At 44.9% G+C, this 24047-nt stretch overlaps 1 protein-coding gene across 2 annotated transcripts in view; it reads right to left on the bottom strand.

Annotated features, from left to right (window-relative positions):
- LOC134460847 (receptor tyrosine-protein kinase erbB-4-like) overlaps positions 1–24047 on the bottom strand; it is a 387488-nt gene that overhangs the window by 76773 nt on the left and 286668 nt on the right. For both annotated transcript variants that reach the window (XM_063213431.1, XM_063213432.1), the window contains exons 13-16: positions 23547–23679; positions 15879–15972; positions 9375–9529; positions 6552–6596 (exon numbers count right to left, since the gene is read on the bottom strand). In XM_063213431.1, coding sequence (XP_063069501.1) covers positions 6552–6596; positions 9375–9529; positions 15879–15972; positions 23547–23679 — 427 coding nt within the window. The remainder of the gene's footprint in view (positions 1–6551; positions 6597–9374; positions 9530–15878; positions 15973–23546; positions 23680–24047) is intronic.

Here is a 24047-nt window from a genome sequence, read left to right as displayed (position 1 = left end):
TTAAGCCTTAAATAAGCCTTATTTTAACAATAGTTAACCCTTAGTAAATAACGAGTTAGTCGTTATGTATGTGTTATTCCTCAGTTCTTAACTATTATCTACTACCGTTAGTAAATGGTTAGTGTGTGCTGATGAAACCGTTCGCTAAGCAAAGTTAAACCTTAGTTAAGCCTTATTTTTAACATTAATTAACCCTTAGTGAATCACGAGTAAGTCGTTATGTATGTGTTATTTCATCATAAGCAATGCTTATCAAGTCATTTGTTAACATTTTGGAAAGCATGGAAAGGTTTTCACTTTAAAAGTTCCCCAGATATGCGCAAGTAGTGAGTTGTAACTTCTTGTTAATGCATAAGCAATGCCTAACAAATCATTTGTTAACGATTTGTAAAGCATGGAAAGGTTTTCACTTTAGATCAGTTCCCCAGATATACTTAAGTAATGAGTTGTAACTCCTTGATAATGCATAAGCAATGCTTAACAAGTCATTTGTTAATGTTTTGGAAAGCATGGAAAGGTTTTCACTTTAAAAGTTCCCCAGATATGCGCAAGTAGTGAGTTGTTACTTCTTGTTAATGCATAAGCAATGCCTAACAAATCATTTGTTAACGTTTTGTAAAGCATGGAAAGGTTTTCACTTTAGATCAGTTCCCCAGATATACTTAAGTAATGAGTTGTAACTCCTTGATAATGCATAAGCAATGCTTAACAAGTCATTTGTTAATGTTTTGGAAAGCATGGAAAGGTTTTCACTTCAAAAGTTCCCCAGATATGCGCAAATAGTGAGTTGTAACTTCTTGATAATGCATAAGAAATGCCTAACAAATCATTTGTTAACGTTTTGTAAAGCATGGAAAGGTTTTCACTTTAGATCAGTTCCCGAGATATACTTAAAGGGACAGTTTGGTCAATTTCAACATGCAGTTGTATTGCTCACGCTACCCTTGACTTGTCAGTACCTGGTGATGCCACATTTTTCGGCTCAGCCCTTTCCGAGATATGAGCAATTCTAATGGGGGCAGCGTTTGTTTACATTTTTTAAAAATGAAACATAGGCCAACTCCAAATATTTTCCCAAAAGGTACTGCTGTTTGCTAGTTGTCTGCTGATGTTTTATAACCTTTTGGATGTTTTTGGGAATAAATAAAAATGTTTTTTTGAAATGTAAACAAAGAGCTGCCCCCATTACAATGACCAGGATCTCGGAAACGGCTGAAGAAGAAGAAAAAAAATCTCAGGCACTGACAAGTCCAGGGTAGTGTGAGCATTACAACTGCATGTTGAAATTGACCAAACTGTCCCTTTAAGTAATGAGTTGTAACTCCTTGATAATGCGTAAGCAATGCTTAACAAGTCATTTGTTAACGTTTTGGAAAGCATGGAAAGGTTTTCACTTTAAAAGTTCCCCATATATGCGCAAGTAGTGAGTTGTAACTTCTTGTTAATGCATAAGCAATGCCTAACAAATCATTTGTTAACGTTTTGTAAACCATGAAAAGGTTTTCACTTTAGATCAGTTCCCCAGATATACTTAAGTAATGAGTTGTAACTCCTTGATAATGCATAAGCAATGCTTATCGAGTCATTTGTTAATGTTTTGGAAAGCATGGAAAGGTTTTCACTTCAGAGAAGTTCCCCAGATATAGGCCTACTTAAGTAGGCCTAATGGGTTTTAAATCCTTGATAAAAGCATAAGCAATGCTTCTGAAGTCATTTGTTAATGTTTTGGATAGCATGGAAAGATTTTCACTGAAAAAGTTCCCCAGATATGCGTTAGTAATGAGTTGTGACTTCTTGGTAATGCATAAGCAATGCTTATCAAGTCATTTGTTAACGTTATGGAAAGCATGGAAAGGTTTTCACTTTAGATCAGTTCCCCAGATATACTTAAGTAATGGGTTATACATCCTTGATAGTGCACAAGCAATGCTTATCAAGTCATTTGTTAATGTTTTGGAAAGTATGGATAGGTTTTCACTTAAAAAGTCCCCCAGATATGCGTTATTATTGCGTTGAAACTTCTTGGTAATGCATAAGCAATGCTTATCAAGTCATTCGTTAATGTGTTGTAAACAGGTTTTCACTTTAGATCAGTTCCCCAGATATACTTAAGTAATGGTTCGTAATTCCTTGATAATGCATAAGCAACGCTTAACAAGTCATTTGTTAATGTCCAGAAACATCCATGAGGGGCAGTCACATGAGCCTCAACTTAGACCTAGTCCTACTGTTTGCCATGCTACCAGTCATCACACACTAACCATTACAAAAGGGTTAAATAAGACTTCACTGATGCTAAAGCAAGAGTTTACAAACCGTTACCATACATGCCTAATAGTACTTGTTAATGGTTAGGTGGTTGGAGACAACAAAGAGATAATGTTTTTTTCATAAATAAAGGTGGGTTATCAGACATTTTAATGATGGTTTACTAATGCTTATCAGAAGGTTAAATCACCATAGACGAATGATTAATTAACAGTACTTAATAATTTCACAGAAATACATAATGACTTACTCGTGATTCACTAAGGGTTAACTAATGCTTAATTTTGTTTAGCGAGTAGTTACATCAGCACACACTAACCATTTACTAACGGTATTAGTTAATGGTTAAGAAATGAGAAATAACACATACATAACGACTTACTCGTCATTCACTAAGGGTTAATAAATGTTAAAAATAAGGCTTAACTAAGGTTTAACTTTGCTTAGCGAACCGTTACATCAGCACACACTAACCATTTACTAATGGTAGTAGATAATAGTTAAGAAATGAGGAATAACACATACATAACGACTAACTCGTTATTTACTAAGGGTTAACTATTGTTAAAATAAGGCTTATTTAAGGCTTAACTTTGCTTAGCGAACCGTTATATCAGCACACACTAACCATTTACTAACGGTAGTAGATAATAGTTAGGAAATGACAAATAATGCTTACATAATGATTAACTCGTGATTCACTAAGGGTTAACTAATGGTAAAATAAGGCTTAACTAACCCTTAAGTAATGCCTAAAAAGGGGTACTTATTATAAAGTGTTACCAAATTTTAATATTTTGCATATGCTGTATTTTGCTCATGCATTAATTGTAATAATACTGTAATAACCCTGTTCCTCAAATAAAATCTATGCAGATATTGCAGTTTTTGTTCATTTATTTAACATTTCACACAAAAGCCATGCCTGTAAGGTTGAAAAAAATGAACCATTGATTTGAATCGAATCAAATTGAATCGAACCGTGGCTCAGTCTTTGGCATCGTAAATAATCGAATTGTTGGCCTAAGAAATCGATATTGAATCGAATCGGCGCGAAGGCTACGATTTACACTGCTACCATACAGTCTCTACACAGCTGTATATATAAAGTATCTTTGCATGTCTCTTCCCCCATCACCACTAGTATGAACATCATTCAACAGATGTTCTGTTGTGTTTTCTTTGTCATATCCACGTTGCATTTTCCACCGTTAGCTTTCGGCGCCATCTTCATATATTTCTCTCTCGCTCTCTGGTCATTCGAGATGACGATTTCCTGGTGGCCAGTGTCCTCCCTCCTCATGCATGTTTCACTACGCTCCTCCATCATCACAACCCAGCCCATCCCCCACACCACGTACGCCAACCCCCCCGCAGCTCATAAAAGGAAGAATTTGAAATTGCAAATCCATTTCCTCTGAGCATTTAGTGGCATTTTGTTCCTATCCCCCTCCGAGAAGAAAGGCAAAATACTATCAATTTATCAAGAGGAGTGCACATCACACACACATGTACGCACACGCGCGCGCACACACACACACACACGGGCACGCACACACACACACGCACACGCACGCATGCGCACGCACGCACGCACGCACGCACACACGCACGCACGCACACATACACACACACACACAGACACACACACACACACACACAAAACACAGAGACCGGCCTCACAGCTAGCCATTAATCACATGAGACTAGGCACTTTTGCTTTCTGTCTCATCCTCTCATTTTCTCTCTCTGTCTTTTTCTCTGTTCATTTTATTTCACCGTCTTCTCTGCTTGTGTACACACTCCCCCACCCTTTCCCTCCGCAATCCTTTCTCCGCTCTCCCCTTCTCTCTCTCTCTCGCTCTCTCTGTTCCTTACTCTCTAAGTCTTTGTCTCTGTTTCTCTCCTCTCGTCTTCCCCTCCCTTTCTCTCTCTTTAACCTGAAGGGCCTTTTCAGCTCTTGCGGGCTCACAAACGGCCATGGCTCAAAATGATGTGCTGCGTTCCTCATGATCAGGTCTTCATTAAAGCCCTGAGATGCTCGGAGCTACTCTGATGCCTCTGCCTCTGCCTCATCCACCTCCTCCTCCTCCTCCGCCTCTGCCTCATCCACCTCCTCCTCCTCCTCCGCCTCTGCCTCATCCACCTCCTCCTCCTCCTCCTCCTCCTCCTCCACCTCCCCCTGCCGCTCCACAGCTCCCCTTGAAGCCCCCTTTCCTCTACACCAGTGTTTCCCAACCTTTTTTGTCTTGTGTACCCCCTAAGCATTTTCGTTGTGCCATGAGTACCCCCCAAGTCAAGTTTTATGTCGCTTTCTCTATCCCAATGTAACTAAGCTCCATGTATTTGCTTAAATTATATTTTTTCTAAGTACCCCCTGCAATGTGCTCGCGTACCCCTAGTGGTACACGTACCCCTGGTTGGGAAACACTGTTCTACAATACACCATGCTGTGAAGACAAGAGGCTGAGCGGCTGAAGTGGAAGTCTGCTTCATGTGTGTGTGTCACTGGCTGCCGCTCTATGGGCTCCTGCTATAAGAGCAGAGGGTGCATATGCTGACCCTGGAGAGGCAGCTCAGAGAAATGGAGAGAGAGAGAGAGCGAGAGAGAGAGAGAGAGAGAGAGAGAGAGAGAGAGAGAGAGAGAGAGAGAGAGATAGAATGGAGAAAGAAAAGAGATGAGGGAGGGAGGGATTGAGAGAGACAAGCAGAGACAGACAGAGAGAGAAAGAGAGACGAGCGACAGAGACTAATACAGAGAGAGAGAGAGAGAGAAAGAGAGAGAGAAAGGGGGGGGAGAAAGCACCCGCAGTGATTGTACAAGTGCAACAGAGTGCTCTTCAATTCAATCGCTTTAGATAAAATATTTGCTTTGATGAGCACAATAATTGCTCAAATTTGAACTCACTAATGTTCGCCACTTCAGAACAGGACAGAGAGAGCATGTTCTGTGTCAACGGCATGGGGAGACAAAGGACGAGCAGGTAAAGGGAGAGGGAGAGAGAGAGAGGGAGAGATAGAGATAGAGGTAGAGAGAGAAAGAGAGAGGGAGGGAGACAAAGAGCAAGAGAGAGAGAGAGAGAGAGAGAGAGAAAGAGAGAGGTAACGAGCAAGAGAGAGAGAGATAGAGAGGTAGAGAAAAGGAGATAAAGAGAGAGTGAGGGAAAAATAGAGAGAGAGAGGACGACGACGTAAGGACAACAACGCAAATGGTGCGCCGAGTGAGCTAGGGAGCGAGCGGGCGAGAGAGCGAGCGGGCGAGAGAGCGAGCGAGCACACTACTGGTTAAGAGTCTGGGCGTACGCACGTGTGTGTATTGTGTGATTCATAACCTTGTACCCAGGAGCCGTGAAGAGGAACAGAACAGAACGCCCTGCAGCAGCAAATGAGCAGCGGCTCTAAACCCTATGACTCCCCAACTGCTGCTGCTGATGCTGCTGCCAGGGACGCTGACAGCTTTGGGCTGGGCCCAGGACAAAGACAAATGAAAGGGCCCCCCAAACCCAATACATATAATCAGGGAAGCTGACAGGGGGGGGACAAAGGGGACAGATGTCCTGAGCCCAGGGACAGTTGGGGGCCCAAAATTGGATTCTCATTACATTGTATGTATTGGGTGAGAGGCCCTTTCAGATTACTTTGTCCTGGGCCCAGCCAAAGCTGTCAGTGGCCCTGCATACAATGTACGGCAATGAGGATCCAATTCTGTGCCCCCTCTTTTCCTGGGCCCGGGGAAAGTGGCCCCTTTGTCAGCTTCCCTGGCTGCTACTGCTGACGATGTGCTCGGAATTCAGCCAGCCAGCTAGAGACGAGGGCCATCGGAGAACAGGCACAACAAGGCCAAGGCAACACACAAACACCACACACAACACCAACAAAACACTCCAGCACCACAATAATACAGCTCTGTGTGTAGTATGTAGCAAAAGGATAGCAGACACAGGGGCAGAGTGACAGAAGTAGCAGGGGTGAAGGATATGTAGCATATTTTCTTCTGTGTGCCTGATGGTTAATAGTAAACAAGGATAGCCAATGTGATTTCAGAAGATACCATCCACTGACGTATATTCTTAGTACATACGTCAGTAATTGGTGATATAACATGTCTTTGAAACCACATAGGTGGAATCATGTGATTTGTAATATAGTACAATTTAAAATGAAAAGCTTAAAAATTAGCTAAGTTGCCCCTTACGCCCCATATAGACCTCTCTCCGGTTACTGACATTGAAGGACTTTCATGGGCACTGGATGAAAGGAACATGTTTAGTCTCACACGTTACCTGTCCATGATGCCAATACAGTCCTGCAGCCTGGGTCCAAGACACCTGGAAAGATAAGACAGATACCATCAACCAGCGCAAATACCATGTAATCTACTGCATCAGCAGCACTTCCCACATAATCATGACACACAAGGACAGACACCACGGTTTCAATGTGAAATTCTTCAATTATGTAATAAAAGTATGATCTAGAAAAGCCAGCCCCCTTCAGAATTGGAGGGTGGTCCCAGTAAGTGCAGGCACTGGTGGCAGCAGTGACACTGCCCTGGCAGACACAGACACTCGAATGCTGAAACAGAGAGTGGTGAGACTGTGCCTGAGCTCCCCCCCCCACTCTCTCTCTCTGTCTCTCTCTCCCCCACCTCTCTCTCTTTCTCTCTCTCTCTCTCTCTCGCTCTCTCTCAGGAGCTCCTCTCCTCTCCTCTCCTCTTCTCTCCGCTCCTCTCCTCTCGCAGACAGGGGGCCTTATTAGGTATGGAACGGATTGCTCTCATTAAAGCAGCCAGGCTGTCTGATCTCTGGAGGGGATTGTGTGATGGGTCAAGCCAAAAGCCATCTCTTCTGTGCTTTTACCCCTCCTCCTCCTTACAAAGGCCTGCCTCACACACTGAGCACTGAGAGAGAGAGAGAGAGAGAGAGAGAGAGAGAGAGAGAGAGAGAGAGAGAGAGAGAGAGAGAGAGAGAGAGAGAGAGAGAGAGAGAGACGAGAGAAAGAGAGACTGAGAGTCTGGAGAGAGAGAGAGAGAGAGAGAGAGAGAGAGAGAGAGAGAGAGAGAGAGACTGGAGAGACTGGAGAGTCTGGAGAGAAGGAAAGACAGGGAAAGAGAGAGAGAGAGAGAGTGTCAAAACTCTTCCATGTTTTCAGTGGTGCAACTCATATTAGTGCTTGAGTGTGCAGATTATTATGCTCTTCCGCGTGTTTCCTTCCCTTTCCTGTATGATTTCTCAGGCACTCTTGGCTGTTTTGACTCTTATATACCATGGGCATTCGGTGCTGTCTGCCAATCTGACGATTTTGTGTCAGCGCCACTCTTGAAAACTTTGCGAAATTAGACTCGCTTTAACATCCTCAGTGAGGTCTTCATCTGCCGGTTGCATCAGGCAGTGAGAGGAGAGGGAGGAGGAAACATGCTCCGATTTTTCAATCCATGGCAAGCTTCAGGCTTCTCTCCTCTCCCCTCCACCCCAACACTCCCATCATTATGTAATGGGTTCCCCTTACATGCAGTGCAGATCAAAGTCCACCGTTGAGCCTGACAAGCAGATCAAAAGTGTCGAGTCCTCCAGAAGAAAGACTATCTAGCCTGTGGTTTATCCTCTACTAACCTACATGGCCCTGCTGCCACTGTCAGTCACTGCACATACCATACAGTGTGTATGGAGAGGTGATTTAATCCTTAAGGTCCTGTCGGTCTTACACACAGCTCATCCACATTCCTTTAATAATCTGCGTCATGGCTCATTATTTCTGAAAACTGTAGTTTTGTAGAATTTAGTGATGTGAACACTCCATGGAACCAAAGAGGGCTGTAGCCAGTGTTGCCAGATTGGGTGGGTGCCCGCCCAATTGGGCTACTTGGGATGAGCGTCGGCGGGTAAAAACGGGAAAATTTGGCCATTTAGTAATTTGTTGAATTTGGGCGGAATTTTGAGCATTTTGGCGGTTTTTGAGAACCTTTTGGGCGGAATTTGATCAGACACATCTGGCAACACTGGCTGTAGCCATGATCCATTCCAACCAGTGCACTCCTCACACTAGTGACACATAGCAGGCAAAACGGGCGAAATGTAGTGTTCCATTCTGACAGCTCAACTGTCATCAGGTCGCCACGGCAAATCAAATGGTATGAAACAGTTATGTTGTTGATTTGATTTTAATCCTGGTCAAATAATTTCGCTCCTGTACCTCATAATAATGAATTCCTCATAGGAATGAATGGAAAAGTTCACTTTGCATGGCCAGTTTTATGTTTATGTGTCCCTAGCGTCAGAGGGCCACAGTGTAGCCTTGCGTCCACCAACACACACAAAGGGCAACCCCAATCCACTCACACTGAATTGTACTGTAGTTGTACTCAGGGCTCTAAATTAGATCTGCCAACCTGCCAAATGCTGGTGAAATTTCAGTTTAGCAAGTAGAAAAACCACCCTACTAGCAACTATGACCCATTAGTCAGTGTGTGCTTGTTTAGTAAGATTTAATCTAGAAACCATTTCGTAGAAAAAGTTAATATAGTTCATTTAGTTTATGGTAGTAACGTTAATTTGATTTAGAGCCCTGGTTGTACTGGTTCCACAATGGTGAAACTGAACACCACTCATTGCCAGAAATGTGGACGACCATGTTATTTCCCAGGATCTGTACAATGAATCTCTGAAGACTCCCCTGTGTTTTGTACAACCAGACCATTGTACTGTAGTTTGAGCATTTCATCTCACTGACAAAGGATTATAAATAAAACAATATGCTATATGTATTACAGTTTAAAGAACCCAATGATTGATTGATTAATGATCATTGGCACGATAAGAAAAGCCTAATTATGCATGCGTTTTCATGCATGAGCAGGCTTCTATCACAGATATGCAAATTAACATGCAGCGCGTTGAGAGATGTCCTGCTGAACCACATATGAACATTAGCATGGCCAGAGGTATTCTCACTCAGACACTCACACACACACGCACGCACACGCACGCAAGCACGCACGCACGCACGCACGCACGCACGCACGCACGCACGCACGCACGCACGCACGCACGCACGCACGCACGCACGCACACACACACACACACACACACACACACACACACACGTACCCTTGAGTACAGTTGGCATGGCAGGGGTGGCACTCGTTGTTGGCCTCGGCGTATTTGAAGATGAAGCTGTTGGCTCCCTGCACTCCGTCAGGGCATTTCTCCACACAGTTGGGGCCGTCTTTGAAGTGTCGGCATTTCACACAGTGATCGGGTCCCTGAGAGAGAGAGAGAGAGGAGAGAGAGAGAGAGAGAGAGAGAGAGAGAGAGAGAGGGAGGGAGAGAGAGAGAGAAAGGAAAATAAAAAGGAAAATGAAAGAATGAATCGTGGATAGAGACGAAAAGAAGAAGCGAATGAAAATTAGTGGATCAAAGAGAAAGAGAGATGTATTGAGAGAGAGAGTGCAGAGAACATAGACAGAAAGAAAGAAAGACAGAAAGAAAGAAAGAAAGACAGAAAGAAAGAAAGAAAGAAAGAAGGGGAAAAAAAGAAAGAAAGACAAGAGAGAGACAAAAAATGAAAGAAAGGAGAATGGAGAGATAAAGAAGAGCAAAGACAAGAGAGAAAAAGGCACACATAAAACAGCGGCAACCAGGGCCAAGGATAATAACCATCTCTCACAGCACACCCAATGACCATAACAATCAGCAGAGGGGGGATTTATGGGAGCAATATGGGCGGCCGGGACAGCGGCGGGGGCGGCCGGGAACACAGAGAGAGAGAGCCGGCCGGGCGGGCAGGCAGGCGGGCGCTGGATATCAATAAGACGCACTCCCTCTCTCTCCGGACACCTCATCAACTGACCTGACAAACAGTAGTGCGGTGCGCACAATACCATAAGCTACCGCTACACACATACACACACACACGCTTCTGGCTCAATCATGGGGCTTAGGGACAACACCACGGCAAATGCCACTGTCAGAGGACGTTATGTTGCAAATCTCGCCGCTGCCCGCGCGTACTGGAATATGCGATTGTCACTCTGGAGAGTGTGTGTATGCGTGCATTATAAAAAACAGGTCCGGCGTCTTTTTTCGACATGCAAACAAATCTGGATGTGACTATTAGTCTTTGGGTATTCACAAATTTTAGATTTAAACATCACCAGGTTGGCTTTTATACTCGATACATTTACATCCAGGACTGTTTGGCTTCTGACTGGGTACATTTTAATTTTCTTTTTTTATATATACAAAATTCACAAAATGTTACCTGTATCTGTAAAATGTGAATTTAGCAAAAGGAACAAGACACATGTGCTTGTCTGGATAAAAATGACATGTTCTGGCATTGCTTGTATTCAACTAGCTTCCTTCCAAATTATTGAATTGCACTTATTTCAATTGCAATCATTTTGTTAAGGTGCAGCACAAGGCCTTCCATAGTCTTTTCCTCCACTTGCTCACTTTGTGCCAGTAGGACGAGCTTTTTCACACAGAATAAGGAGGTGGCCATCCAAATGCACGTTGGATTCACAAAGGGCAGCAACTGAGGAAAATCTATTGATATCGCCATTTCTCTGCAAGGCCACGTACTTGAACAAATGCAATTACTTTGCCGGGCCTGATCCATTTTTTTTCAGAGACAAAGAGGAATTTTATTTGGGAGTAGTGCAAGGTCTACACAGCTAGGTTTATGAGACATTTATTGTTTCTCCTTTTTAATAATACTTAAGGCAGGGAGGGGGTGGGGGGTTATCAAATGGAGTAGCGCAAGCACTCAATTTTTCCATCGCTTTCTCCTCTTTTCACTCCTCTCAGTCGCTTTTTTTTCTCCATCTCTCCCTCTTGTTTTTTCTCCATACTTCTCTCAGTCTCTGTCAATCTCAGGGTTGAGCAAAAACACATAAAAAACTCCTCCTAGACGATCAGAGAGCGGGCTTGCATAATGGAGGCCTTTACGTGACACGCATAACAAATACCCCGGCAGCAGCCATGTGTCTGTCTACTGACTCACTACCTGCGACTAATTCCCGCCTGCGTTGGTGGCACGGCCGCTAAATCAATTAGCGCTCTCAGCAACGCTCCATCTGGGCCCGAGCTGAAAGGGGAACCCATATCCGGACAGCATATGGGCCGGGCTGGGCTGGGCTGGGCTGTGCTGGGCAGACGCGTGGTCAAGAGCAAAGTGTTAGCCATCGTCGGTGTGACTGTGCTTGGTGGTGGTGGTGGTGGTGATGGTGGTGGTGGTGTGTCTTTTTGAGCACAGCCCACACTAGCTAGCTAGCTCTGCCTGCCTTGCCTGCTTGCTTGCTTGCATATCTCCCACCACGGAAGGCAATCAATCTACGGCTAATTGAGGCTCTCTTCCCAACACCTGGTGCATAGCCTAGGCCCCAGCTCTCACCCGAGATGTTCCCATCCCATAACCCTCCCTCCCTCCTGCCCCTCCCCTTCCCTTCCCTTCCCTTACTTCGCGAGTGCGTTTCATCATCTGCCTACTTGGCATGCTGCGTTTAAGGAGGGCCTAATTGCTTTACAAGAGTATTTGTAATTGGAAACTGATATGCATATGTGTTAACAGCATTCGTTCCAAACAAATCACAAGGGCGAGCTTTTGCAAAAAAGCTCGCTCCTTCACCATCACTGGATACCCTTGCAAAGTATTTATTTTCTCATGTTGTTTTTCGAAAGTATATAGAAAAACCCTTTTGGGACGGCTGTAACAATAGGCGTGTGATTGCTCTGGCTGTAACTGAGGTGAAGTGGACAAAGCCTCCCAGGCCATTGCAGCTTGGGGGGGGGGCAACCTCCCCCCATCAGGCAGTAGTTAGTGGAAACATGAGCTAACAAGTGTCTGGCTCACCTACCTATGCTAGTGGTGTCAACAATGATCGATTCGGCAATGCAATACAATGCGGGGCATGGACGATCCAGAATCGATCCGGCAAGTTCCAGAATCTATCCGGCAATTTTTTTCAATTACTTCCATGGATATTTCGGGAGCAAATGAATGTTAAATTAAATAAGAGCACTTCAAAACATTGCAAGACTGATACAGACTGGTACACACTGATACAGAAAACAGCCAATAAATTGTTGCTCAGTATCTGACTACTTGTATTGCCTCATCATGACTGATTAAACAGTTGCTTTGCTTTCAGTAGAAATGCAATGCATTGCAACGCATTGTAGAATTGAATCGGATCAGATCGGATCGCATAGAATCGAATGGAATCGAATCGCTACCTCCCGAATCGTGATTGAATCGGATCATGAGGGCAGTGCCAATCCACACCGCTACCTATGCACACCTCTCTCTGCTGCACCCCTCAACACTGGCCTGAACCAGGGCTGGACTGGCCATCTGGCATAGCGGGCATTTCCCGGTGGGCCCTGCATCCTCGTGTACCCCCATTTCTTTTTTTTTTTAACATTTCTGAAAATAGGGGCCCACGAGGGTGCGGGGCCCACCGGTGAGTCAGTTCTCCGCCACTAATAATAATGAGGTGGGGGGCTTAAATCCAAAAGTGCCCGGGCCCTATTCATCCCCCAGGCCAGCCCTGGCCTGAACACTCTGCTGGGCTGCAGGGCTCCTGGGTGCGGAGAGCCGGGCCAAGAACATCACACGGCTCTCCAGCTAATCAAGCCCTCCCATAAATGAACACATTCCCTGGCCGCCGGCCCATGCCTCCTGGGCTGTTTACATTTGTCTAGTCCACGGGGCTGAGAGAGTTTATGCAGACTTCCTCCGCACCGTACCACACTGCACTGCGCCTGCATCCAGTTGTAATAATCACCGTAGAATAATATCCATTGTATATGAACTTTCAAAGTGGCTTTGGGTGCTAGGAGGAGTTTACGTGGGTACAGTAATGCATACGCAGATATGCAAATACACAAACACCACGTGAGAGGAGAGGATGGAAGGAACGTGCATGTTCCGAGAGGTTCACACATAGTTCATTAATCTCGCATGTCCCGGTTTTACTGTAACATGATAATATAAATACATTCAATTTCATGGCTGAAGAATAACAAAAAAGAGAGACTGGAAACTCTAATCATTGGAGGATGTTAACACAAAAGCACTCAGTGCTGTGTGGAAGCAATGTATAGTCTCAACTTCAAAGGAATGTGCAAACTGAGGCTGTGTGCAACACCTAGAGGAGTGTAGAAGAGTGAAGTGGCATGTTTGCAAGGCCAGCAGATGCACAAAATAAAAAAAACACACAAGAGCTGAACGCAATAAAATATACAATACAATATCTACAACTGAAAAAAATCCTATATGGCAATGTACGGTTGACATGGACAGTAGCAAGGTGTCAGGTATAAATATAATTTATTTATATGAAAGCAGAAATGTAGTATTCTACAGCAAAGCAGTATAGCACGGTTTGTATTTTGTTTGCTGTGAGCATTCCCTAGCAGCAACGCAGATAGCCATGGGAGTAGTGCCTAGCTAGGCTGGACTGGCGGAGGAACAGGGCCTGGGCACTTTTGGCCTCATTATTAGCGGTGCAGAACTGACTCACCACTGGGCCCCGCACCCTCGGGCCCATATTTTCAAAAATGTAATGAAAATAATAAAATATCTAGGGGCCCACGAGGGTGCAGGGCCCACCGGGAAATGCCCGCTATGCCATATGGCCAGTCCAGACCTGGTGATTAACACTTTCCACAGACTATTGATCAGCACATCAGTAGGATACAGAAAAAGTATTGCACAGCAGAGCAGTGCTGATATGCTGCTGTGTGTACTGTATGACACACCAACATGTCTGCTCAAACACTATAGCCAGACTACTAATACTCCATTACACACAAGCAGCGTAAATTAAAAAGCAGTCTTGTATAGCAGTCCTCTGACTCAGCCATGCTGACATCAGCAGTAGCACCCTGGGAGACAGTGTGTCCACCACGCATCCTTCATTGGCTGATCCGGTGACCCCCGCCGCAGAATTAGCCAACCTAATCTACTTTTCCTGTAAATTAACATGAAGCAAAATCAATCCGGCAACAAAAGGTCCACTCCACCAAAGGATACAATTAATCTCAGAGTCTGGACAATCGAAGCCCTTGCCCATGTACTGTATCCCACATCGGGTTGCGAGACTCTGCCAAGAGCCTCTGTTGTACTTGGAAATAAATGCGGATAAGCACTTCCTGTGTGAACCTAGCGAGGTAGCACCATAAAACAACTTCTGATGAGGCAACATACGTAGCTATAAAATTGGATAGCACTACAGTTGTGTCACGCTGCATTCACACCAACGGCGCGGACATCCACAGTACGTCCACAGAACGTGTCCGTTATCAGTCCGAAACTGTTAGAATACATGAAAACAAATCATGCCTTGCACACAGGAGCGCGGTTTCAGCGCGGCGCATGTCCATCCTGCCTGGACATGTCCGCGTTGCTCCTTGAAAATAAAACTCGAGTCTATTTTCCTGCGCGGACGTCCGCGTTCAATGTGCGGGCTCCATTGAAAATGAATGGCTGCTGCCCGCGGATAGAACGTGGATGTTGACTGTGCAGTGTGCAAGGCAGCCAGCGAACCTCTCAGACTCGCACTGCTCACGGAGACGTTAAGGAAACATGCCGTCTCTGTGTGCATGTACCGTCATGCTGTCATATTACCACAGGTGAATAAAGCCAATCACTGGGAATTCAAGATCAGCACAGACAGTCAGTGTTCCTGGGCTTGACCTGTTCATTGTGATTGAAAACAATGGAGAGGGTACTTGGACAAGAAAAAAAGACGCAGCCATGGGCATTTTAGGCTTAGATTGGCCAGTGACTGCAGTCCACTACACATCTTCTGTATATTGAAGATGAGCCAATGGGCCGCCCTCTCAAAATTGTTATAGATGGTCTGTAAGGAAAAAAAACCCATTCAGCATTGGCCCCTGAGGAGGGTCTGCCCACTGGGAAATTCCCCTGTATGCCGGATTACTAGTGGTGGGCAACCTGAATTCAAAATTAAAAAGCGATAACCCTTTGCCACACAGTAGCCCCTTAATGCATGCCGTACCATCTGAGGTCATTGAAAGGTTAAATACCATAGTACTACTCTACTATGACATAACACAGGGCCTTTAGTAATGCACTATGACTCTGTCATTGCCATTCTGGTAACGACAAATTTATAACGCCATGTTTTAGTGGGCTAAAAATAACCTGGTTTCACCAAATTGTTCAGGCCTTTTCTGGCACTGGGCTGTAGTAGCTTCTAAATCCAGGTTGGACGTCTATGCACATTACCAGACCTGGCCAGGACAGAGTCAGGACTGTGGCCAGAGAAGCTAAGGAGAGATAGCGAGTCAGAGTGCTCACCGGTCCAGCGCAGGTAAAGGCGAGCACTGATGATGGCAACAGCCTGAAACGTCTGCTCTACCCTGCTCTAATAAAAAAACTCCTTGTGCTTGACCTTTGTGTCTTGTTTAGTGTGCGAACCTGCTCCAAACTTATACCTTACTTCTTTTGGGTCCACGCACCTAGTTACTTTTCTTAACATCTAGAGCGCAACAATATCCTTACCTCCTGACATTACCAGACCTGGCCAGAGTCAAGACAGTGGCCAGAGAAGCTAAGGAGAGATAGCGAGTCAGAGTGCTCACCGGTCCAGTGCAGGTAAAGGACTCATCCTCGGCCTGCTCACACTGAGGGTCACACTCCAGGCATACCGAGCCGTTGGCAAACTCCCGAACATCCCTGTTGGAGAAATATAAAAAAGGGGCAGGAAGAAAGGAGCAAAAACTATGAGCAAAATAAGATGGCAAATTCAAGGATCATTCATCTTTTACATTAGAAGCTTTGGTTTGTGTGCAGGCCACATGCAACAAAGTGGTAGGCACAATTTCTTTGTTTTTACAGTATTCAAAAATACATTCCTGCAAGAAAATGGATAAAGAGGCCGTGCCTAGCACTTGGGTAAGATTGCGTGCCCAAGCCATTTTTACTATCTCTTCTGAAGTCTAACAATTGCACTGGTGTTTTGAAAATACCTTATTGAACGCTTTGATAGTGACGTGTCAAGTGTTCTGTGAAGGGCTCTATAAATCCATCCATCTCTCTTACACACGCACACAGGCGGACACATATTTATATACAGCATACACGTATATGGAGAAAACAGAAAACATTCAGAGACTGGCTGCAGCCGCCACCGTGCAGTGGACAAATCAGCTGCACTCCACACAGTACAAAAAGGTAGTGTCTTTTCAACACTGAGAGAGTACTCTGGGACCAAATCCAATCCTCAAACATGTTCAATTGATTCTCTAAGTGTTGAATTAACACTGCAAATTGCACTGTGCAGCAGAACCAGCAGCAGCAACAGCAGGCCCTTGATAGGGCCACTACGGGCCCTGGCAGCTTTGGCTGGGCCCGGGACAAAGACATCTGAAAGGGCCCCCCAAACCCAATACATACAATGTAATGAGAATGCAATTCTGGGCCCCTTCTGTCCCTGGGCCCGGGAAAAGTGACCCCTTTTTTCCCCAATGTCGGCTTTCCTTGGGGCCACTACAGGCCCTGACAGCACACAGCACAAGCAATTACAGTAAGATGAACCAGGAGTGGAAAACAGAGGGAGTGGCCGCCCTTCACAGGTGATCAGTCTGCCAATTTATCAGACAAATCCTGGGAGGGGGTCAAGCCGACGTGACAGGTATCACCAAACACCAGGAAGAGTTATTGAGGAGGAGATCCCAGTGTTACAACCGTCAAGCATGTAGAGATTATCACATAGGACATATTCGTTTGTTTGGGTGTGAGTGTGTGTGTGTGTGGCATCAGACACTGGTGTTTATGCACAACGTCTGAACAACATCAGAGTCAGACCCCCCTGGAGGTGGGACGGGCTCCACGAGAGAGACCTCCAGAGAGAGGAGAGAGAGATTAGGTGGAGACTATAGGAAGGAAACGAGGAGCGAGAGACTGAACGGTGTGCGTGTCCCGCTTTTTCTCTCCGCCCTCCTTTAATGAAAAAAAACGAAGCGACTCAATGGGAGGGGGAAAAAAATTAAATTAGAATTAATTATGCTTTATCTAGAAAGCACAATGCATGCCGGGTGGCCCGGGGGGATGCCTTTGTGCAGGCTATGCTATCGTTTAACAGAGGGGTTTATTCAGTCCAAGCATGTAGGCTTAGACTTCAGAAGGACCTCGGGGTATATAGCCGACTGAATACCTCATCCACGGCTTTCTATTACCCACAGTTCAACTGCACTACTTAAGGTCCGTGCCGGTTTTTATGTTACTGGAACTAAAGTAAAGCTTCCATGAGAAGACATGCGGACTGAAACAAGGCCTAGAGCAGTGATTCTCAAAGTGTGGTCCGGGGACCACTAGTGGTCCGCGACAGAGCTCAGGTGGTCCACGAGGGGATTTCTATTTTTCCAAGACAAGCTAGCAGTAAGCTATATTTGTAACATTATTACAAAGATAAACATAGCTGAAGTCTCATTTTCACCACAATAAGACAGGCTTGTAATGTGAATAAAAAGTAGCCTATGTGACTAGCACCGAAATTAGACGTGTCAAATTAGCACCCGTCAACATTTTTGGGGGGACAAAGTGGTCCTCGGTCTGAAAAAGTTTGAAAAACACTGGCCCAGAGTATCAGACCCAGAGTACCTTGAAGGAATGCCAGGAGGTCCTCTGGTAAACGGGTCCCTGTTAAGTTTTCATGGCTGCCTGCACCTGAGTCATTCTCATTGACAGCCGTTACTACTACAATGAAGCTCCTCTTAACATCCTTTTCACTTTATTGTTTCCCTCCTAAAGAGCTTTTTCACACAGCAACAATCCCTTCTCATCTGTGTTCAGCGACTGCTAGCTGCTTCATTCATTGGCATGCCTTAGTTTAGAGCCAAAGTGTGGTTGAGGGTGACACCATTCAATACTAGGTGAAAACACAAACACACAGCAAGACAGGCCCAGTGACATCACTGGATTGGTGAAGGGGAAGTGAGCGAGTAAAGTGCTGTGCCTGTGGTGGCATCATAGAGGTAGAACATTAGACATTCACTACTAGTCCATCACTATAGGGGACACTGGGGGTGGTGACACTGAGGTGACACTGGGGGTGGTGACACTGAGGGACACTGGGGGTGGTGACACTATAGCAGGGATTAAAGTTTTCCGTCGCTACGACGGAATTCCGTCAACTGGAGTTTCGTTTGGACGGATTTCCGTCCGTATAATTTATGTCAATTAATTTACAATTTTTACTTTCCAACTGAACTCAAATCGAGAGCACTCCTGGTCATGAGAAGGGGACGAGAGGTGTGTTTGGTGTAGGCCTACGGATGTAGTTAGGCTACACTCCACCATTGGCGGTGTGATACAACATTCACTCATCAGTAGTTTTGGGTCATCCCCTGTTCTTCCGTGTTCCAAAAAAAGTACACGAGCGGTCTACAATTCTGTGGCAGCGCAACGCGAGAGATTAAATAAATAAATAACCAAAATTGTTGCTGATGGCAGAAAAGAAAATAATTGTAATACAATGTATAAAGTGCAGTGACGTTTCCATATCATTGCACCTGCCGTGGCAGATATTTAGAAAAAAAAATGAATAGTTTACTTCGACTGCGTATGATGTCCTTTTCTTGAAGGGTTTGCCTTTTAAGCATTGTGACTCTTACTAGCATTATTCATAGCCCCAATGGGACGACTATGGCAGCTAACTAGGATAGCCTACCATGCGTTTCATCCTCAAAGTTCAGCGCGTTTGACTGGCTGCGTGTGGAGCTAGTTGTCTTTTTGACAACGGATAATTCACAGTCTCATCTGTACTCATAGCAGATTAACTTTGTTGTTGCCGATATATATATTCAAGAAATAAGTTAAAAATGGTTGCATTTTGGGTCACGGATAGGCTATCCCTGGCAGAGCCAATTTATGCCACGTCTTGTTTCTGGGAAGCAGTGTTCTGATGGGTGGACTCATGGTCGATAAATGCCGTTTCGACGTTTGTTTCACTTTCAAGGCTGGTTACTGTGTGACGCTATTTCTGTGTGCGCGCTTGTTTTTGAGTGGCTCAACGTCTGTGCCCATCTTCTCGGACTATGCGTTTCGTTTGAGTTCAGTTAGCCTATTTGCGCACTGCGCACTCAGGACTGATGGGTGGGTGATTTGCCTTGATTCGAGTGGAAAGCTGCGCGACAAGGAAAGTGTGTTACTTTTGTAAACGATAGAGGTATGTCTGTGACTGTCGTGTCTGCTGCGTCCTGTCAGCTTGTAGAACACGTGCGCATAGGAAGAATCGGGGACGTTTTTTAAATCAATGGTAAGCGTGTGCTTGGCACCGCACATCGAGAAGCAAAAAAGTAGCCAGTAGTTTTCAAAACGGTAGAACACAGAGGTAGACATACCGCACCCTGTTTGTAAACGTCAACAAGTTGTTTGTAACAGGATGAATACTGAAAAAGGCCGAAGGGTGAAAAACATACAAATAATTAAAGCTAGTTTTCTCCCTCTGATTGCTATGATCAGGGATTTTTAAATGTCAGAAATACAACTGCAAGCAATGCGCACCAGTGCTTTCACCAGAAACAGTGTTTGCCCATTCTAATGTGTGAAAGACAAAATATAGCCTACTACTACAACAAAAAAACCCATAATGGGATCACTCACTGTATCAACACATTGCAATTCCAAGTCAATAATTCTGTGAGATCAGCTACCATTTTGAAGCAGCATTCATTGTGAATCCATTCTGCATGATGTTGTGAACAATTCATAAACAACGGGTAGAAATAAGAGGAAATAACCAAAACATGCCCCAAATTTCAGTTCAATCTTTGCAGTCTGATATAGTATCCATTATCCCTCCACTCTCGGCCAGTTCTAGTCAATCTGGTGAGCGGCCTAGGCCTGCCCGCCCTCTTTCCTTTTTTTGTATTTAGAAATTGGCATCTGTAAACATAGCATTGTAGGCCTACATCTGATTGAGCACATCTGATCTAGTACCTACAGGTACACTCATACTGAGTCTATATAGGTCTACTGAGTGTATAATGAATATTCATTGTTCATGTGAAGTGTAAAGATTTATGTTGGTTGAAGTTCTGATTTTGTGGCAGTTTTTGGTATTACTGGCGCCCTCAAGACATAGGCCTATTCTGCTCTAGGCGACTGCCCCGTCTGCCTATGCCGCTGGCTCTGGCACCATTCCTTGCATGTATGTTTCGTCATGAGGGCAGAGCCTGGCTACATTGGTTTTCGTAGGGTTACGGAGTGATACTCGATCGGGTGCCTAACCGGTAAAAAAGTTCAGTCAGATTACTTTTTTTTGCTTTAATCCCTGCACTATAGGGGACACTGGGGGTGGTGACACTATAGGGGACACTGGGGGTGGTGACACTATAGGGGACACTGGGGGTGGTGACACTGAGGGACACTGGGGGTGGTGACACTGGGGGTGGTGACACTGGGGGTGGTGACACTATAGGGGACTCTGGGGGTGGTGACACTGAGGGACACTGGGGGACACTGGGGGTGGTGACACTGGGGAACACTGGGGGTGGTGACACTGGGGGTGGTGACACTGAGGGACTCTGGGGGTGGTGACACTGGGGGTGGTGACACTGGGGGTGGTGACACTGAGGGACACTGGGGGTGGTGACACTGGGGGTGGTGACACTGAGGGACACTGGGGAGAGGGCCATGCCTTGTGGAAGCATACCTCTCCTGGCCCACCTCCCGCTTCTCCAAGAGGACTGGTTGACCCTCTTGGTCTCTGACCGAGACCGAGACTCTGCAAGGGAAAGCATCCAGACACACAACTATTGTAGTAAAGATCAAATAACAAACAGGAAATCAGTGAGTGTTTCAGTGGTCTTCACCTTTTCTCCTTGATGCTCATCAATGTAGGCTAGGGGATCTCAAACTTGTTCAAGGTAGATGGAAATCTGATACACTCAAGGTTACAATTTTTATACTTTTTATTTGGCTAAAATGTCTAAACGTTTCGCCCCTTATATGCCCTTCTTCAGGGAATATCAATATGATACGATGCAATACGTTACGCCCTGAAGAAGGCCATGGGGCCCAACCGCATAGACATTGTGACCAAAAAAAGACTGCAAAGTCGTAATCAAAAAACCTTTTACAATCATATTCAAAATCCAAAATTCCATGCCTAGATTTTGAGCAGGCTCAGAGTCATTGACAGTAATTCAGTAATTTAATTTCAGTTAGGTTAGAAGGTATTGTGTATTTTCTCTACATGCTGAGATGTTTTATCTATGACAGTATCATTCCAATGAGACATAATTTTGTAGTAACAGTGAAATTTAGGCCTTGAAATTGGAGAGTATGCAATTCTAGGTGAAAAATTGGCAAAATGCCCTTTGATTTTAAGAGGTTAAGAAAAAATGAGTAGGTAGCATCACTTCAATTTTCACTTGGTAAAATATTAACTATCATTTATATTTCATTTGAAAAGCTTTTATTTAATAGTTCAGAAAATTAACACCTGTTCACAGAATGTAGCAGCCACTGTAGCAAAGCAAAGGGCAATTCATTGTAGGCATGTTGTTACACTCAGTAGCTTTTAGCAGCAATCTAAAAGTGAAAACATTATTTTTGAAACCTCTTCCGCAACCTTAATCTTCAGAAAATATCTCCTGAATACATAATAAGCATACACATTCACACAAGCGCACACGCACAGACAGACACACACAGACACACGCACGCACGCGCGCGCGCGCACACACACACACACACACACACACACACACACACACACACTCCTTCAGATCCTATTGTCAATCCCTAGTTAAGACTACACGGTCCTCTAGATTTGATTTATACTTCAAAGCCCTTTCATTGTGCATGCTGCTTGTACGCCCATCAACAAATGAGCCACAGTACAAGAGGCTTCTAGAACTCCACAGAAAATAACTACACAGCTAATAATAAATGAGTGGGAGGATGGTCAGCCTCTATGAAATTCACTGACTTATCATAGCACAGACGCCCCTTAGTCCACGCATTAGTTTCCCCAGTGCAGACAACAGGGCTGGACTAGGGGAGAAATAGGGCCCGGGCCCTGTTAATTGCTAATTAGCGGCAGAACGGACTCACCAGTGGGCCGGCCCTGGACCCTCGTGGGCCCCTATTTTCAGAAATGTTAAAAAATATGTATCTGAAAATAGGGGCCCACGAGGGTGCGGGGCCCACGGGGAAATGCCCGCTATGCCAGATGGCCAGGCTAGGGATGGCAAAAATTGAAAAACTCTTAACCGTCTACTGAGACTCATTAACCGGTGGTTAACCGGTAATCTTAAATTATACAACGTTCGCGTGCCTGATATGCACAGCACTGTTTTATTTTTCACATAAGCCTTTTTTTTTTGCTGCGCAGACAGGACCTGCCATGTCCAGCCACTGTTGCCAGATGGAAAATGCTGAATTATCGTACTAAAACCTCAAAATTATCGTTTTTTTGGGCTTTTTGGGAGGAAATTATTATTGTGATTATTATTATTATTACAACCGGTTAACCGGTGGCTGAAAATTAACCGGTTAAAGTTGATCCAGTCGACTATCGGTTAACCGGTTACCGGTTAACATCCCTAGTCCAGGCCAGCCCTGGCAGACACTCCCATTCTAAATTCCAGCACGGTTTCAGAAATATAAGCCACGAAAAACAATCCCTTCTTTTTGCTTTATTCCACCCTGGTGTTTCACCCATGAACTTTATTATTTCATGAGGGTGGTGTCAGAACACAGTGCATCAAACTCGCACTGAGGGCATTTGTATGGATCATCTCCACCCTGCCTTATACTGGAGCCGACCCAGAAAGCATACTGTAGGAAGCCTTTTGAACTTCTCTTCGGTCTACAGTTTTTGTGGCTTTTCAAAGCAAGTTTTTTTTGTATGCATTCAGTGCTCCTGTGGTCTGCAATCTCAAGCAAAAGGTCGGCATGAAACAGACCTTCGGGCTGAGATGGGTCACAGGATCTACATGGAGCATCGCAGGTTTCTCAGGTCTCTTTCTTCCTCATAACATTGTCACGCGTATACACTTACGTACAAATTGATCTGGATTTAGTCATCATGTCATGTTCTTCAACACAAGTTGTAAATAAAATATGACAGTATTGAGTGTGGATGATGGGGACATGTCCATACCACTTTTGAGATGAATCTACCTCACCACTTTTTCCACAGATATAAAGCAAGAAAGCATACCTGGATAATTTGCCCTTGTAATGTCCCCATCACTTTCCAAGCCAAATCTACACATGTCAGTAGCTGAAGAACTCACCCGCCGTACAGGTTGCAGGTATCCACACAGGTGCGTCCCCTGCTGAAGAAGCGGCAGGACAGGCATTGGTCTGGTCCCGGGCCCCAGCATCCAGCGTCCGAGCACAGCGGGTCGCACACCATCCGACGAGTGGCTGCCAAGAAGAAAACACAACAAACACAAGCTTTTTAGGACTTAAGCTTACGGGTATATTAATTCTGCTAATAATAATGTATAATTAATTAATGTATATCACAGGTGTTAATGAGGGATTCAGAAGGTAAAAGACTGCCTAAAATTTCTTCCAACCAGGGGTGCATTTGTCGACAGCATCGTTAGGACCTTACTTGGTTGCAATGCAATATCCCATTGGAAACCTAGTAAGTTGCTAACTGGTTAGCAACAATGCTTTCGAGAAACGGGGTCTGGGTCGGAATCCATTGATCGCATTGAGTCCTCAAGATGGGTAGATCAGCTGCTCATTGAAGTTACCTGTGTTCGAAGGCAAGTGGCAGTGTTTTT

This window comes from Engraulis encrasicolus, chromosome 13 (genome assembly GCF_034702125.1).
Source record: "Engraulis encrasicolus isolate BLACKSEA-1 chromosome 13, IST_EnEncr_1.0, whole genome shotgun sequence".
Classification (NCBI taxonomy): domain Eukaryota; kingdom Metazoa; phylum Chordata; class Actinopteri; order Clupeiformes; family Engraulidae; genus Engraulis; species Engraulis encrasicolus.
This window is presented reverse-complemented; position numbering and strand designations above follow the sequence as displayed.